General features: G+C 38.2%; 2 protein-coding genes across 4 annotated transcripts in view; both read left to right on the top strand.

Moving 5' to 3' along the window:
- Nucleotides 1–6,520, top strand: part of LOC107706129 (CLIP-associating protein 2-like) — a 52,646-nt gene extending 46,126 nt beyond the window's left edge. Inside the window, exons 35-41 of the mRNA XM_016509712.1 lie at nucleotides 1,056–1,109; nucleotides 2,027–2,297; nucleotides 2,395–2,588; nucleotides 2,694–2,822; nucleotides 2,930–3,136; nucleotides 5,199–5,315; nucleotides 5,433–6,520. Coding sequence (XP_016365198.1) covers nucleotides 1,056–1,109; nucleotides 2,027–2,297; nucleotides 2,395–2,588; nucleotides 2,694–2,822; nucleotides 2,930–3,136; nucleotides 5,199–5,315; nucleotides 5,433–5,522 — 1,062 coding nt within the window. The 3' untranslated portion in view covers nucleotides 5,523–6,520. The remainder of the gene's footprint in view (nucleotides 1–1,055; nucleotides 1,110–2,026; nucleotides 2,298–2,394; nucleotides 2,589–2,693; nucleotides 2,823–2,929; nucleotides 3,137–5,198; nucleotides 5,316–5,432) is intronic.
- Nucleotides 6,521–7,668: 1,148 nt separating this feature from the next.
- The window catches only part of LOC107706185 (upstream-binding protein 1-like), a 22,136-nt gene continuing 12,801 nt past the window's right edge, over nucleotides 7,669–17,003 (top strand). The window contains exon 1 of one of the 3 annotated variants that reach the window (XM_016509794.1): nucleotides 7,669–7,765. In XM_016509794.1, coding sequence (XP_016365280.1) covers nucleotides 7,698–7,765 — 68 coding nt within the window. In that variant the 5' untranslated portion in view covers nucleotides 7,669–7,697. Of the gene's footprint in view, nucleotides 7,766–9,828; nucleotides 10,628–17,003 lie in introns of those variants that run through there. The other 2 variants (XM_016509795.1, XM_016509793.1) reach the window with 2 other exon arrangements.

The following is a 17,003-nucleotide window of genomic DNA, read 5'->3' on the forward strand; positions in this document are numbered from 1 at the left end:
GCCATTGCGCTTCGGGCATCACGTGATCGAGTCCCCGCTCGCGGACCTTTCCCGATCCCATCCCCCCTCTCTCTCCCACTTCGCTTCCTGTCTCACTACTATCCTATCAATAAAAGGCAAAAACGCCAAAAACATCTTAAAAAAAAGTGACAGTAAAGACGTAATATTACAAAGATTTCTATTTCGAATAAATGCTGTTCTTTTGAACTTTCTATTCATCAAAGAACCTTAATATATCACAGTATCTACAAAAAAATATTAAGCAGCATAACCATTTTCAACATTGATGATAAGAAATGTTTCTTGAGCACCAAATCAGCATATTAGAATGATTTCTGAAGGATCATGTGGCACTGAAGACTGGAGTAATGAAGCTGAAAATTCAGCATTATCATCACAAAAATAAATAAATTTTAAAATATGTTCAAATTGAAAACAGCTGTTTTAATTTGGAATAATATTTTACTCTTTTTACTGTATTTTTGATTAAATAAATGCAACCATGGTGCGCATAAGATACTTTTTTTTTTTTTTCTTTCTGACCCCAAAATTTTGAAAAGTAGTGTAGAAAACGTGTGGGGGAAAAGGGCTTTTTCTGGGCCGAGTTATTAGCTTAATTAGTCAGTCTTGACAGAAGCAGGTTGTTTTATTGAAGGCATGATGTTCGAGAGAGAGGGACGTCACTGAAAGAGAGCAGGACACAACCCGCTGGCAACACAATACTCTTGAGACACAAGTTTTTTTGTCTTTGAAACGCTGTGCTGAGCCCAATCACACCCGACATGCTCACTCCAACTTCCCCCTGCTGTCTTGCTTCATTTCAAGGATTTAAGAATAGCTGTGAACGTGTGACTTTGTGTGCTTTTTTGTAACTGATGGACTGCAGCGGTGATGGTGTTTTGATTCTGACTGTGGAAAAGTTTGATTTGAAGGAGGGTTTGTGATCGAGGTATAATGTTTGAAGTAAAACTTTTGGAGTGAATGTTACTGTTGAATGACATAATATGCCTAAGTTGAATTTGTTGCACAGTTGTAACACGAGGATAATGTTTCAGGTGAAGGTGGCCATTTTGAAGTACATAGAAACACTCACACTACAAATGGAGCTGGTAAAATTACCATTGTTTTGTTTAAATAAAAACAAATAAATTAGACTACAAATATTAGTATTATTAAATACAAAATAAATTATTTAATTTTTAGTATTATAGAGTATTTATTTTTGATTTGTTAAATTTTTATAATTTAAATACTAATAAAATTATGGAATATTCCTTTGTTTTTTTTTTCTCATATCATATGGAATGATATGGGGGAAAAACAGTTTTTTTTGTAAAAAATAAAAGCTATTTCAAAATACTAAGAAACACTTTAATAGTATATACGTAATACCAAAATAACACTGCAATTTTGATATACCAACTTGTGTTTGTGTAAAAAGAGATAGACTGCAGAGTGATATGAAACCACTCATACAGTTAAGCACTCATTATATAAAACTATTTTTTCATTTTCACCATTGAGATTGACCAATTGGAATTAAAGGGTTAGTTTACCCAAAAATGAAAATTCTGTCATTAATTACTCACCCTCATGTCGTTTCAAACCCGTAAGACCTTCGTTCATCTTCGGAAAACAAATTAAGATATTTTTGATGGAATCTGAGAGCTGTCTGACCCTGCATAGACAGCAACGCAACTGAAATGTTCCCAAGTCCAGAAACGTAGCAAGGAGATCTGTAAAATAATACATGTGACATCAGTGGTTCATTCGCAATTATTCAAAGCTACGAGAATACTTTTTGTGTGCAAAAGAAAAAAAAAGACTATTCAACAATTCTTCTCCTCCGCATCACCCTGGTGCCATTTTGGAGAATATCCGCTGGACGTAAACAGCGTATACTTGAAGTCTTTCTTAATTTAAATTCTTGTATGTCTTAACACATGATGAGGGAGTGTTTTAAACTGTGTGCTGGAATAGTCTGTGTAATTAATGACAGAATGTTCATTTTTGGGTGAACTAACCCTTTAAGTATTTGAGAGAGCCATGTAATAAGGCTATAACACGGATGTGTTATGAATGTGTCTCTGTGCAGGGTGGTGATCAACCCACAGCATCTGGTCGGACGGCGCTGGATAACAAGACCTCTCTGCTAAATACTATGCCACTCCTCTCCTCAAGTCCCCGCCCAACAAAGGAATACCAGTCAGTCAGCTACTCTGACTCCTCCTTCACCTCCTCCCCTTTCAATAAAAGCCTGAAAGATGCAGACCAAGATGCCGAGTCCCTCACTGATGGTAAAGCACTTCCATAGCTATTTGTAGCTGCTTTGTGAAATGTGTACATGTAAGCACATGTGTGGGTCTGACTTCCTTTCTGCTGGTGGTGTTACAGACAGTGGCGTGGACCAGTCTGAGGTGGTTGCTGAGCTCCTAAAGGAGCTCTCGAATCACAGCGAGCGGGTGGAAGAGAGGAAAGCCGCGCTGTGTGAGCTAATGCGGCTGATCAGAGAAACACAACTGCATGTTTGGGACGAGCACTTCAAAACCATCCTCCTGCTGCTCCTAGAAACACTCGGGGATGGAGAGGTGCATGCAAACATACACTCACTGCTGTAAACGCACTCTAATCTTAATCATGAGGACAACCAAATGCATCTTATTTACTTGCTGATCTTTATTTTTCTCTCTCAGCATGTCATTCGGGCATTAGCACTGCGAGTGTTGAAGGAGATCTTAAACCGGCAACCGTGGCGCTTTAAAAACTATGCAGAACTCACCATTATGAAGACCCTGGAAGCACATAAAGACCCACACAAAGAGGTCCAGGCTCCTTGACACACAGTCACATGAAGCATGTTAGACCGACAGCTCAGACCGAAGCGCAAATCTAAACCTAAACACAAAATGTCCTTTTGTCTCTGTATCAGGTGGTACGGGCTGCAGAAGAGGCAGCGTCTATGTTGGCGACCTCAATAAGTCCTGATCAGTGTATTAAGGTGTTGTGCCCCATCATCCAGTCGGCTGATTACCCCATTAACCTAGCTGCCATCAAGATGCTCACCAGAGTCATTGACCGGCTGCCCAAAGAGGGTCTCCTTCAAATGCTCCCTGAGATCGTCCCTGGGCTCATTCAGGTAAATACTGTATTTTATATACACTAGGTTTGAGGTCAATAAGGTTTATTTTTGAAGAAGAAGTGAATACTGTTATTCAGCAAGGATGCATTTAATTGATCAAAAGTTAAAGACAATTATAATGTTACAAAAGATTTGTATTTCAAATAAAAACTGTTGTTTTTAACTTTCTATTCATCAAAGAATCCTGGAAAAAAAGTATATATCATGGTAAAATATGAAGCAGGACAACTGTTTTCAACATTGATAATAATAATAAATGTTTCATGTACTGCAAATCAGCATATTAGAATGAATTCTGAAGCATCATGTGACACTCAAGACTGGAGTAATGATGCTGAAATTCAGCTTTGCTATCACATGAATAAATTATATTTTAAAATATAATAAAATAGAAACCAGTTATTTGAAATTGTAATATTTCACAATATTACTGTTTTGTTTTTATTTTTGATAAAGAAATGCAGCCTTGGTGAGCATAAGACAATTCTTTCATTAACAAATCTTATTGACCTCAAGCTTTTTAAATGCTAGTGTATGAATAGGGTAAGGAAGCAAGAACAGTTTCTAATAAACTTATTTGAAAAAATACTGGAATTGAATGATGTGTGATTAATGGTTCTTTCATGTGTGTTCTTATGCTGCTGTGGATGGAATATACTGTAGTAAATACATAGTTTCCTGCAATACTCAGAGGCACCACAGTGCCACTATTGAATCTATAGTGCGACAGCATAATCATTGTAATCTGATTACAGAACATATGTTTTTTTGGTTCATTTTATTGAATCAAAAAGTCCAGCACAACTAGTGTGGTCCAACTCTTGTTTCCTTGTGGTGATACAGAGCTAATCAGTTAGAAGGGTCATTTTTTGTCATTTAAACAGCTTTCAACTGTGAGACTAAAAGGGATAGTTCACCCAAAAGTCTGTCATCATTTATTGCTTTTTCTCTGTGGAATATAAAATGCCCTAGTGTTTTTTGTCCATACAGTTGAAGTCAGTGGTCATCAAAACTATTTGGTTGCCAACATTCATTTTGTGGTCTGTTAACAAAAGAAAGTCTTAAGCCCGGGACACACCAAGCTGATGGTCGGCTGTCGGCGAGTATCTGTCAGGCTAGATTGTTCGGTGTGTTCCACACGCATCGGGGCCGTCGGCGCTAGTGGGAACTCTGATTGGATGTTCAGTTTAGCTAACGAGTCAGTGCTCGAGAATTAAAGCGAAAGTGATGAAAACGAGCAATATACACAATATACACACAGAAGACTGTTTAATGTTACGTGATCTTTCCCAAGCATTCCAATATGTGAATATTTTCATAACACGAGCCACTTAAAATGAAGAAAGTTATCAACATAACTGATATTCAAAATGGTAAGCAAGCGCTGCTTTGTTTACGTTTCGTATATCTGCATATATCTCTTATATCCTTGTTTCAGTTTCTCCTTTTAAATGACAAATATATACTATTGATAGCTGCTGATGCTGATATAGACAGTTAATTCTTCTCACGCAGGCACAGAACGCTCGTGTTAGTTTGCAGTCGGCTGTAGTCTGTGCGGTGTGTTCAAGTACAGCTTTTTGGTCCTGATGCTGCCGACGCAAGGCGACAACACTGTAAATGTAACCGAGTAAATGATGACAGAATTTTCATTTCTGGGTAAACTATCCCTTTAAAATCAGTGTACTTGACCATTAAGAAATCTGAACTTTTGAAGGAACTCAGAGCCAGAATTGTTCAATTTTTCACTTTTCCCATTCCTAATTATATAGCAAAATGTATTTAACATATAAAGTTCCAGTTAATGACTTTACATACTTCAGTTGAATGGCATGTCAGGACACAGATTGTCTGTTCTAGATGCTGTAGAACATGCTATCAAACTTTGATAGTTGACTTTATACATGATTTAACCCCCTTTGACTCCCCCTAGTGGATGTATTTAGGAACAAACTAAATACATTGACTTACCCTAATATTAAGCATCTTTGTTAAGGTTATAAGCTCTTGGCTATGATGGTCCCTGCTTGTTTTGATTATATTTTGCTCTCCTTTGCAGGGTTATGATAACTCTGAGAGCAGTGTACGAAAGGCGTGTGTATTTTGCCTTGTGGCCATCTATGCTGTCATTGGAGAGGATTTGAAACCTCACCTCAGCCAGCTGTCGGGTAGCAAGGTGAGCCGTTTCCTCTTGCTAAACCCAACCCCTTTCCCTTTTCCGCCTTACTCTCAATATCTCTCGGTTTGATATTTCAAAACATCTATAACATGTACATTCTCTCTCTTTTCCCAGCTGAAACTGTTGAATTTGTACATAAAGCGAGCTCAGAGCGGCTCCAGTGGAAGTGACCAGTCTTCAGATCTAGGAGGGCAGGGACTGTAGCTGTGCCGCCACCATTCAGAACTACAGCACTCTCTTAGTGCAGGGGGACCCTAGCTGGCTTTTTAACTCACATTCATACACAAACACCTACACACGCTTACCTACAGATACACAAAGCCGCATGCACCTACACTGCTGGACACCCTCCTCCGGCCCCACAAAACCTTCCAGTGGGATATGCGTCGAGGAGCGGCGTCGGACTGAAACTCTTCCTCCAAACTAGGATCACCGTCACTCTGTGTGCATGTCTGAGAAACCGCTATCTGTGGCACAGTTGGTGGACTGCTGATGTAGTTTTGTTGCCTTGTTAATGAGAAGATCATGTGTACGAGTGTGTGTGTGTGTGTGTGTGTGTGTGTCAGACGGGGAAGGTGGAAACCCAGCAGAAAGAGGGGGGTGTCATTTTGTGCAACATGGAAATTGTTTCTTTTTATCAAAGAGCTTTTGAAAAACTCAGATTTTTAAGATGAAGTTCAAAACTTCTTGGTCTGAGCGACGTGTCATTAACGTTCCTAATTGCTCACTATCGATTATTATTAATGGTCATATCAGTTCATAACAGTGAGCGGTTGGTCCAGCTTGCTCTATTATAAGACATACTTTGCTTGCTCGATGCATGTCATGAATAAATCTGAACCTTTTTATCTGGTTGCGTATATGGCTTAACGCACACCCGAGATTCTCATCACAGCGAGGCCACATGTGATACCACACCACATAGGTAATATGTATCTATAAATACCATAACAAAGGAATATTCAAGAAGATCTTGTGATGTCCTGAGGGTGTGTGGATTCTTTTAAGTAGCATAGTGTCATTCTTCTCTGATGGTAAATTTGTAGAAATGTATTTACACTTCTAAATGCCGCAACTGTCTTGTCACTTGTTTCCTGTAGTGTCGGTCTTTCTCCCCCGTGAGGAAGTTCTCTTTCTTCCCGCTGCATTTCTAGAACTGTGCTAACAATGAAATTAAAATAAAGAAAATGTACAGTAATGAACTAAATGTCTCCTTGTTATTTTTCTAAATGTGACCCTGGAGCACAAAACCAGTCTTAAGTAGCACGGGTATATTTGTAGCAATAGCCAAAAATACATTGTGTCGGTCAAAATTATCGATTTTTCTTTTATGCCCAAAATCATTAGGATATTAAGTAAAGATCATGTTCCATGAAGATATATTTTGTAAATTTCCATGATGTATAAATCTCAATTTTAAAAAATTGACCCTTACGACTGGTTTTGTGGTCCAGGGTCTGTACCTTGAAAATGAGTACAACAAATGAGTTATGATTTAAAGGGTTATTTGACCCAAAATTGAGACTTTTGGCATCATTTACTCGCCATCATGTCATTCCAAACCTTTACTATTTCTTCTGTGGAACAAAAAAAGAAGATATTTTGAATAGTATTTCAACCATTTTCGTCCATAATAAAATTTAATGGGATCCAAACAACATTTTTGACCCCTTTGATTTTCATTTAATAGAAAAAAAAAAATAAATTTCAAAATATGCTCTCTTTTTTTTGGTTATATGGACTGTTTAAAGGAAATAAAAAATGTACACTAATGTTCAAAAGTTTTGGGTCCGTAATATGTTTTCATGTCTTTAAAAGATATGTCAAATGCTCACCAAGGCTGCATTATTTGACCAGAAATACAGTAAAAGCAGTAATATTGGGAAATATTACAATTATATATAGATTATAATCTATAGTCTTCAGTGTCGAATGATCCTTCAGAAATCATTGTACTATTCTGATTTGGTGCTTAAGAAACATTTATTATTATTAATGATGAAAACAGTTGTGCTGCTTAATGTTTTTGTGAAAACTGAAAAAAAAATTCTGGATTCTTTGATGAATAGAATGTTGAAAAGAACAGCGTTTATTTTAAATATACATTTTATGTAAATTATAAATTCCTTACTGCCGCTTTTGATCCATGTAATGCACGGTTGCTGAATATAATTATGAAATTCTTTCCAAAAAAATGTAGATTATGTAGTGAAATGATATTGCAGAGTCACGGAGGGGCGATCGCGTGCGCTGTCTCGGTGGATGAAGTTCACTGCTGATAAACAACAGCAACAGCGAGACTCGACGCCAGACTGCTTTGGTCGCTGTCTGTCACTAGTTTTTTCAGCATTGATCGCGGGTTTCCTAGATAGTAATGCAATGCTGTTCTGGCAGCTGCACACTGGGAGCTTTGAGAGTCAACAGCCCTACAGCTACAGTAACACACGGTAAGACTGAGCGCTACTGAACAACTCGTGTTTAATGGAAATTAAGGACATAACTTTTATTGGTATTTCCGTCTGAATTCATGTTGAGTTTTTCTCTGTAAGTTACGTAAGTGTCACTGTGTATTTGTGTTTCTGTATACAATCGCACAAATATATACAACGAAATATTCTTTACTGTTTATTAAGTTACATATAAGTTCGTTTTACTATAACTTTTTCTCGTGGCCACTCCTGAGTGATGCGATGAGTTTCTCTGTTAGTCGCATCTGTCTCAAGTTTGTTTACTCTGTTGAGAAGCGTCTTCAGCTGGGTTAAAATGACAGATTATATTCAATTCATTAAACACAATTCAAAATATTATATAACGATTACATAAATTATGCTATATTGCTGTTATATGAAAATAATTTCTGAGTAGCCTACACAAAATGCAAACAATAAAACAATTATGACGCAAAATTCATAGAGCATAATTAATAAATAAATAAACAAATATATAATGGCCAACTAATATACTAATAAATTATGTAGATGTACTAATATTTAAAATTGACAGCTTGCCTGATCAGACATTTATGAAAAACACTTTTCCTGAGAACACAGTTCAACATTTCTGTTAAAATGTACCTCGTTAGTTGACCCTTGTCTGAGTGTATACCAGTGTGCTTTTATTGTGTTCACTTATTACCCAACAGCCATAGTAAAAGTATGATGGTGAACTAGGTGTTTAAAATCAACACAAACCCACTGCTAGAAAAACATATTCATGTATTTTGTCACATGAGTTAAAATCACTTATCTGTAATGAGAAATTAGAGTGCAGTAAAGTCAAAACCAGTGAGAAATGTAATTGTATTCATCCTCTGCACTTTTGTTGACTTCATTTGGCCATTGCAAACCTTACAAATAGATCTGGGTGACATACACTATTCTGCTATTTCCCTGTTTCTCTCACTAAATAGAAACTTACTACATAACTGGCATCTGAAAATTATTTATCTATAAGTCTGCAATATTGTTTTTCAAGGACACTAGTGCCCTCAGTGAAAAAAAAATGAATCAAGTGTTTCTCAGCTGTCTCAAAGCACTGCACCTACATTCCCAGCTGTAAACACCCAAAGCTGTTTTGTTTATAGGTTGGTGGTCTGTTTAAGAGAATCTAATGATGCTCAAAGACCCGTCTGCCTTCCTGTCCAGACCACCACCACAACAACAATAACAGGTTAAAAACACCCAAAATATGTCCTTAAGTGGCCATCCCTGTTTTCAGAATGGAATTTCAGAGCAAAAACAGCCAAGGTGGGATCTGAATATCTCACGCTACTAGTCCTCATTTATGTCAGCGAAAACAGCTATCTGTCTTAATGTATATCTATATTTTCTTGTAATTTCACAGCAGTGTTGATATATGACCCTGGAGCACAAAACCTGTCATAAGTAGCACGGGTATATTTGTAGCAATAGCCAACAATACATTGTATGGCTCAAAATTATCGATTTTTCTTTTATGCCTAAAATCATTTGGATATTATGTAAAGATCATGTTCCATGAAGATATTTTGTAAATGTCCTACTATAAACTTCATTTGGACAACTTTAAAGGTGATTTTCTCAACATTTAGATTTTTTTACTCCCTCAGATTCCAGATTTTCAAATAGTTGTATCTCAACCAAATATTGTCATATCCTAACAAACCATACATCAATGGAAAGCTTATTCATTCAGCTTTCATAGGGTCAAATTGACCCTTGTGACTGGTTTTGTGGTCCATGGTCACATATGGACTTTAGCTGTCAGCTGCAGATCTGAGGTTTTGAATATAAATGTGTTGATTGTGTTAAACATTCTATGATTTAAATGATTAATAAAAATAAAAACAATCGTCCATATTCAACAAGTTTGCATTTCTTCCACCAGGTGACGTGTCGTTTAATTTATACGCTGCAAGTTAAAGGTTATATTTTGTTTGGAAGCCGAGAGTGACTACAAGTGTATCTGAGCGCGAGCCAGGGAGACGATGACGACAGATCCTCGGAAGCTGATTGGCTGAGCGCGGCTCGCAGAGCAACGTGATTGGCTGTCAGATTCCAGACCCAGATCCCTGCTGCAGCTCTCTCGCGTTTAGGGTTTGAATGGTGGCAGACAGAGGGCCGCGTCCATGTGTGGTGATCTTTGGCCTCTTCCGAAAGATCAAACGGGCGGGTCAACACGATGAAATTAGGCGAACGTTTTCGGACAGTAGAGAGCGTAAAGACACCGCACTGCGTGCAGGATTAGATGAAAGCGAGCGAACTCTGCCAACCCAGTTACTCGAGCGGACATTGCGTGTGAATGCGGTGACAGTCAACAGCGTCCTCCCACCCTGCTTTATATAATGGAAGATCGCATACATATATGATGTGCTGCTGATGTATACGGGATAACATACGGGAGCTGGAAACGGATAATACACGAGGAGGTGTAACGTGGAGGGTTGAGTTGACTTCGCGACGCTGCAGCTCATCCCGAGACTGTTATTTCTCGCCTATGTTACTGTGAAACTCAAGCAATGGCGAGGCACACGGCAGTCAGGGCTAGAGCCGTTTGCCCTGCTTTCAACAGCTAGCCTTCCGCGGGTGGCCACCTAACCAGCTCTAGTAGGACTAGCTGACTCTTGCGGCAACGCGAGCTCCGTGCAGGTGCTGTCTGTACGAGGTGAAGCTGGCGGCGCTCCGGTTAGAGTCGGAGGAGAAGGATCTAGGCGCCATGGCGTGGGTGCTGAAGATGGACGATGCTACCATCGAGTCTGGGCTAGTGCACGACTTCGATGCCAGTTTGTCTGGCATCGGCCAGGAGCTCGGGGCTGGCGCGTACAGCATGAGGTTAGAGCAGCATGCAAACCGATCAGCAGCTTCCCAAGAGTCCCTAAGCCGGTGGCGATGCATCTATGACGGCGAGCTAGTTGGCTAGCTGTCTTGATCGCTGTGCTATATAGCGAACCTCGGGATTCCAGGCGGTTTGTGCTTATAGGTTTCAAAAATTCTTATTTTGATACGATTATTTATCATTTGGCCCTTCGCGAGTTTGTTTTTGTCGTCTGCTAGATGCAGTATGGCTATATGAGAGTTGCTAGAGCTAGCTCAAAACAATAGACAACGAGTTGCATCCTAATGTTGTCTGACTATCTTGAGAGCTAACGAGACCTGGCATTTGTTTTAATCTGGTTGTAGAGTGTTAATCGGTATTCTCACGCTCCTTTCCAATAGCCATAACGTGGTTGCACTGAAACGATAACAAGCGCGTTTGAAGTAATGTTACTTCCTGGAACAGGGTGTTCTTTGACATCTGTCCTGAGGTGCGAAATTAACAGTTATAAAGAATTAGTTTACATTTTATTTAACGTTTAACGAATTGGGTTAAATCTTATATCTTCGCATGCATTGTTTTAAAGGGCATTAAAATGTTTCAAGAATAACACGTTTAATGATTGAAGAAATTGAGGCGAACGTTGAACTCCATTATGTCATACGATACTGCGCATAGAAGCTATGGTTACGTCATTGAACTGTTAGGGAGACTCTGAAACAGTTGATGCGATATTTAAGATGATGGTCATATCCTAGAGATAGTCAGTCTGCCTTTTCCATGTACCTTTAAAATAAGGAAATTAAAGGTGAAGTGTGTATTATATTTCTTTTATAAAATATTCATATCCCAGTTTATTATGCAGGCATACGAGTCAGTTGATTCTCCAAAAAATGTAAATACTGTGGCTCAACAGCACCGGCTCAACCAATGACGCGAGTCTGAGGGCGGGACACTTTCACACTGACCAATGGCACACAGAAGGATTGGTTTGGGAAACCTGTTAGAAAAAGCCATAATTGTGGTAATGTTTGATTTTGTAGTCATAAAACTGTTATTCTAAATAACCCAAATAAAGAAAAAAAAACTAGGATCCAGCAGGCCGCACTGTTACAAACGTCGCATCATATAACCAAATAAATTTCTGAGGGAACCTGTAGAGTGTGACAGTTGGGTTCTGGAAGTAATCCCATTCATTTTCTAATTTGGGGGAATTGATTTAAAAAGATAACTAAACCTACTGTGAGCTATGAGGTTGTTAATTGTTAATAATCTGCATCGTTTTCAGTTTTAAAAAATAATCATGTTTATCAGTGAATTTCTGGTGAAAAACTACATTAACTATGATTCTGCAAAGAAAGGTCCACCAGTCAAAGAACCGAAAGCAGAAAATCACACCAAAAGAACTTGCGCCCACCCACTCCCATGTAGCATTGCGAATGACACAAGTGTCAGCCTCCCTCCCTCATAATTTGTAATAAAAAAACGAAAAAAATATTACACGCACACATCCGAAAGCGCATTTTCTGTTTTCTAAAGTATAGCAACAACATGTAGTCGCTGAGAGGCTAAGTAACTGGAAAAGAAATCCCTGATGCGTTCCCATGCGGTAACCTTCTATAAGCATTTATTGACTTGATGTAACAAACAACTGCTTATATACATAAAAGGACAATTAAGAAGGATTAAAAACATCTAGAGTGGTCAACAGAAATTGAGCATTCCCTGCTACTCACACATGTCAGGAAACACAACCAGGGAAATATCCTCTTGCACCCATGTGACCAAACACTTGAAATGCATAATCACAATATAAAATAAAAGACAAACATTTACTGCACCTACATCAACTTTCAGGTTGGCCTACTAATTGACATCAGAACTAAACAGCTCTATTTTGCTTAAAAATATCATGGTTCACCTTTACTATTGGAAAATATCACATTATTTAATGTTTTTAATATTGTTTTCAGGCGCTACTAATATTATTATAGGCGTTTGTTATTAAGTTGAATCTGACCAGTATCAAACTGTCCAAAACATCACACGCTACAATTTATTCATAGTTACGTATTGTTTTTTTCATGAGTTCCAACTGCATGCCAGGTGCTTCAGCATCCACAGCATTGGAAGAGACAAACCACAATCCCCCTGCATACGTCACATTTTCATTGGGGTATTAATGATGGAGCATATTTGAACTCTATATGTCGTTTTTCCAAATCGCCAGCAGCCTTCGCTATTCCAATTTGGCCACAAGGAGTTTTAAATGTGGTCACTGCATGATAGGAATACACATTATGCGCCTGAAGTCAGGTTCCATGGAACGGTTACTCTGGGATGTGGCGGGCTTCTGGAGGTTGTGGTGGAAAGAGCAACATCAGCACTTTCCCTGGAGCGCTCTGTTATTCTGCAAGTGTGCATATGCAAGTGTCTGAAATACTCTGTGTGAGAGAGAGTATAGTCAGTGGTTGAGTGAGTTTACATTCTGTGGAGGATTTGTTAGTGGTGGGAGCGCTGTAGTGTGAGACAGTGGGAAGAAGGCTGTTCACATGCTCTCCCCCTGTGATATCAAGTTTCTTGCTACTCTTCCAGCCCCCTGCAGATTTGCAGTTGACACAGTCCTCTATTGGTGTTAGAGGACCAGACAGTGTTTTTGGGTCATTGAGGCATAACCTGGCCACAGACTTTAGGTTAAAACATGCATACATATATTAGAGAAAGTGTTATGTGTCTGCTATTTAGTTATTTTTAAACATTTTAATCACATTTTTGCCGACACAATTGTCTGTTACGCATATTTTATGACACTATCCTGCAAGTTCTTAATGGATTTTTCAAAATGGTCTCACCAAGGAAGCTTCATATTATGAAGTTGAAATATCTCATATAGTTTTTTTTTTATTGTGCTGTAAGAGTTTAATGTTTGTCATTGTATTTTATTACATTTAAATAATCTAATTGTAGTTTCCATTGTTTTGTTTTTCATTTATTTAGACAAAATAGCATACATTTATTGTATTGGCCATTAATTGTTGCCCAGAAAATTCAATAATTATTGGCTTAGCCGTATCAGGCAGAATTTAAATATGGCTCCATCCATAATGAAAATAGTTAGTGTTGGTATTAATGTTGCATAATAATAATAATAAATTGTATATTTTATTTAAAAGACAATCTTTTTGCATTGACTAGTTCATTTAAAATGGTTCCATGACATACATTTTTAAAACAAATACAAAATTCCATGTAGTTTCTGATTTAATGAGGTCATGAAACCTGCATGCACGATTATAAAAGAATGATCAAAATGCTGTTTAAATGAATTTAAAATTAACTATAACATGTCACATTGCAGGCAGGATATGGCCATTTTCATGTCAGCTGCCCTTATATTTCTAACTTTTATGAGATATGGACAGGAATATGACATTTTCTGCATTTGCAGTTTGCAGGTGTTTTCAGTGAACAGGGTCAGATAAGTTCAAGTTCCAGATATCATGGAGATATGCTTATTATTTTCCTGCTGTGTCTGTTGGTCAGTGCTGTGACGTGGTGCGTTTGAGGTAAATGAGGGTGTGAGATGCTGATTATCTAACTTGCGATCATGTGGAATGAGCAGCTGTGGAACGGAATGTTACAGTGGAGCTGCTCATATTTCAGAAAACACTTGCAGATTGGTGGGCAGGAAGGATCCTGCAGGCCGCACTGTTACAAACGTCGCGTCATGTCAAACAGACTGCCAGCTAACTGACGCAGCGTCTTTAGCTGTCACTGCACTGACCTGATACCGCCTGTATGTGTGTGAGTGTAGCAAAGCAGTGTCAAGCTCAGAGCCATGGCCTAATATATCAAATATAATAATATTTTGGGCTAAATAGTGTGTAAATTAATTGTTCATTGTTGATTGTTTGATATTGTGTACATATTACCATCAAAATGTTGGGGTCAGTAAGATTTTTTTTTACTGTTTTTGAAGGAAGTCTGTTATGCTCAACAAGGCTGCATTTGTTAAAAATAAAACTATAAAACTGTGAAATATTATTACCATTTAAACTAACTTTTCTGTTTGAGTATTTTTTTAAAGGGGTCATCGGATGCTACATGCACTTTTACAAGTTGTTTGAACTGAAATGTGTGTTGGCAGTGTGTGTACACAACCACCCTATAATGATAAAGATCCACCCAGTGTTTTTTTAAAAATCTGATTAAATGTTTTCCCCTTTCTCAAATCGACCCGATCTCAGATGCCTGTCTGTGTGCCGATAGTTTGATTGACAGTAGCGTTTCAGCACAGACTGGACTGGTGTCTTACCTTAGACCCGCCCTGAGTGAACTGTCATCAGTCCGCCATTGTTTCACCGCCGGAGCAGATGTAGACAAGAATGACTCCTAAGCGATGATTTCATTAAATAAACATGAGCGCTGCAGGTTCAAAGTCAGGTGCTGCACTGCTTTGTGTACAGCAGTTACTGGGGAAAAAGTTATATTTCTACCAAACGCTCCACCTGCTGTCAGAGAATGAATGAGCATTTTCAATAAAACTGATGTTTTATTCAGAGTTCAGACAAATGCAAAACTCGATCCATGTTTTTTTTACCCTGCAAACACACAGAGCTTTAAATGTGAACTGGTGGATCGACAAGAAGACAATGCATTATAAAAATCTAAACAGAATAGGAGTGTGCGATATGTATGGTCTGCGATTATATCGTAATTGTTGTTTTAACGATGTGCGATTTTATATTATCGAGTATATCGCGAAAAGCAAACAAAACACCTACAGAGTGCGCGCATACATTAGATGATGAAGTCTAGCAGGTTAGACTAGTGTGCGCATTTAGAGTGCGTTCTTTCACTGCGTGAATCAGTCTATTAAAATGCATTTAGAATTATCACATAATTCAAGGCAGAAAATGTATATATTTATATCATATAGTTAATATCACACGAAAAGTGACGTTTGTTTTCCTCCCAAAGTCAGCATGATTACATATGTGATATTGATTTTATACAACAGTTCAATAAACAAGAAGTTAATATTAAGAGACTTACATTTTAGACACCATATTTCCTGTTTTTGCTCTATTTCTCCAACAAAAATCATTCCAAACAAAGCCACAGCGCTGTTTTGCGTCTCTGAGCAACATGACGGTGTTTCGTTCCTGAATGAATAATCCGTTTAAATTATTAGGTTCAATCGCAGTGACTCACTTAATAGTGACTTGCTGCCACCTACTGGCAGTTTTAATTTCACATTTAAGGTACCTTTTCATTTTTAAAATAATTTCAAACATCAGTTTTCAATGTTTTATGTTTAAAATATCAAAACATTATTTATGCATTTGTAACTGCAGGTTAGAGTGTTCCATGTCCCTCAGAGCTGCATTAAACAGTGTTTAAATGCATCTGTGTTTACACTTGGCATTAACATGCGATCACCGTGATCTGATCAAGCAGATCGGACCGTCAGTCAATCAGAACACGGTGTGTTTACACTTGGCAACATCAGCTGACTTCTCTATCTTAACTGATCGGATCTGTCGTTCCCGCACAATATTTAAATAAGTCTGCAGAGAATGGCCCCGGTGCAAAGTCGACCCGAAGTGGTGGGTTTCCTTTTTTTAAACCATTTTCAGTCGCGGGACATTTAACAAAGGAAAATATCTGTACGAGTCTCCCTAGCGCTCCACGGCCTCTCTCTTCTGACAGTTCGCGAGAGCGGGGGTGGGGTTTTGCGTGACATCGACCTGTGAATGCAGACACGATGGCTGGATTGCATTTACATTACATTGAGATCCGATCACAATGCGTCCTCGACTACCTCTGGAGCAGGACACACTGATCGGATAACATTCCAAACGGAAGCGCGTTTACACTTGTCTTTTCAATGTGTATGTGGACAACATCCAGATACAGGTCGCATGTTAAAGGGTTAGTTCACCCAAAAATGAAAATTCTGTCATTAATTACTTCACCCTCATGATCGACACACGAGGGTGAGTAATTAATGACAGCATTTTCATTTTTGGGTGAACTAACCCTTTAATGCCAAGTGTAAATGCATGCCACTTCTAATGCAGCTTCTGTGTTTCCTCTGCATTGCAAAGATCAATTTTGTTGATACTGATTTAATTTGCTTGGTAACAACCCAAATGCAAGAATTTGACTCAAAAGATGGTGCACACTTTTAGACAAAATGACAAAGGTAAAAATGCCCATAAAACTTGTTGGAAATGATTAATTTCTATCACTGCTGTGAACTGACCACACAGAATATGAAGAATATCAAAAACAGCACAATTAGAGATAAGATATCAGCACAATAACACATTCAGCAAAATATTGTCTAATTATCGTTATCGATAAAATCCCAGAAAATTATCGAGATAT

Source organism: Sinocyclocheilus rhinocerous, unplaced genomic scaffold, assembly GCF_001515625.1.
Source record: "Sinocyclocheilus rhinocerous isolate Xijiao unplaced genomic scaffold, SAMN03320098_v1.1 scaffold53, whole genome shotgun sequence".
Lineage (NCBI taxonomy): Eukaryota > Metazoa > Chordata > Actinopteri > Cypriniformes > Cyprinidae > Sinocyclocheilus > Sinocyclocheilus rhinocerous.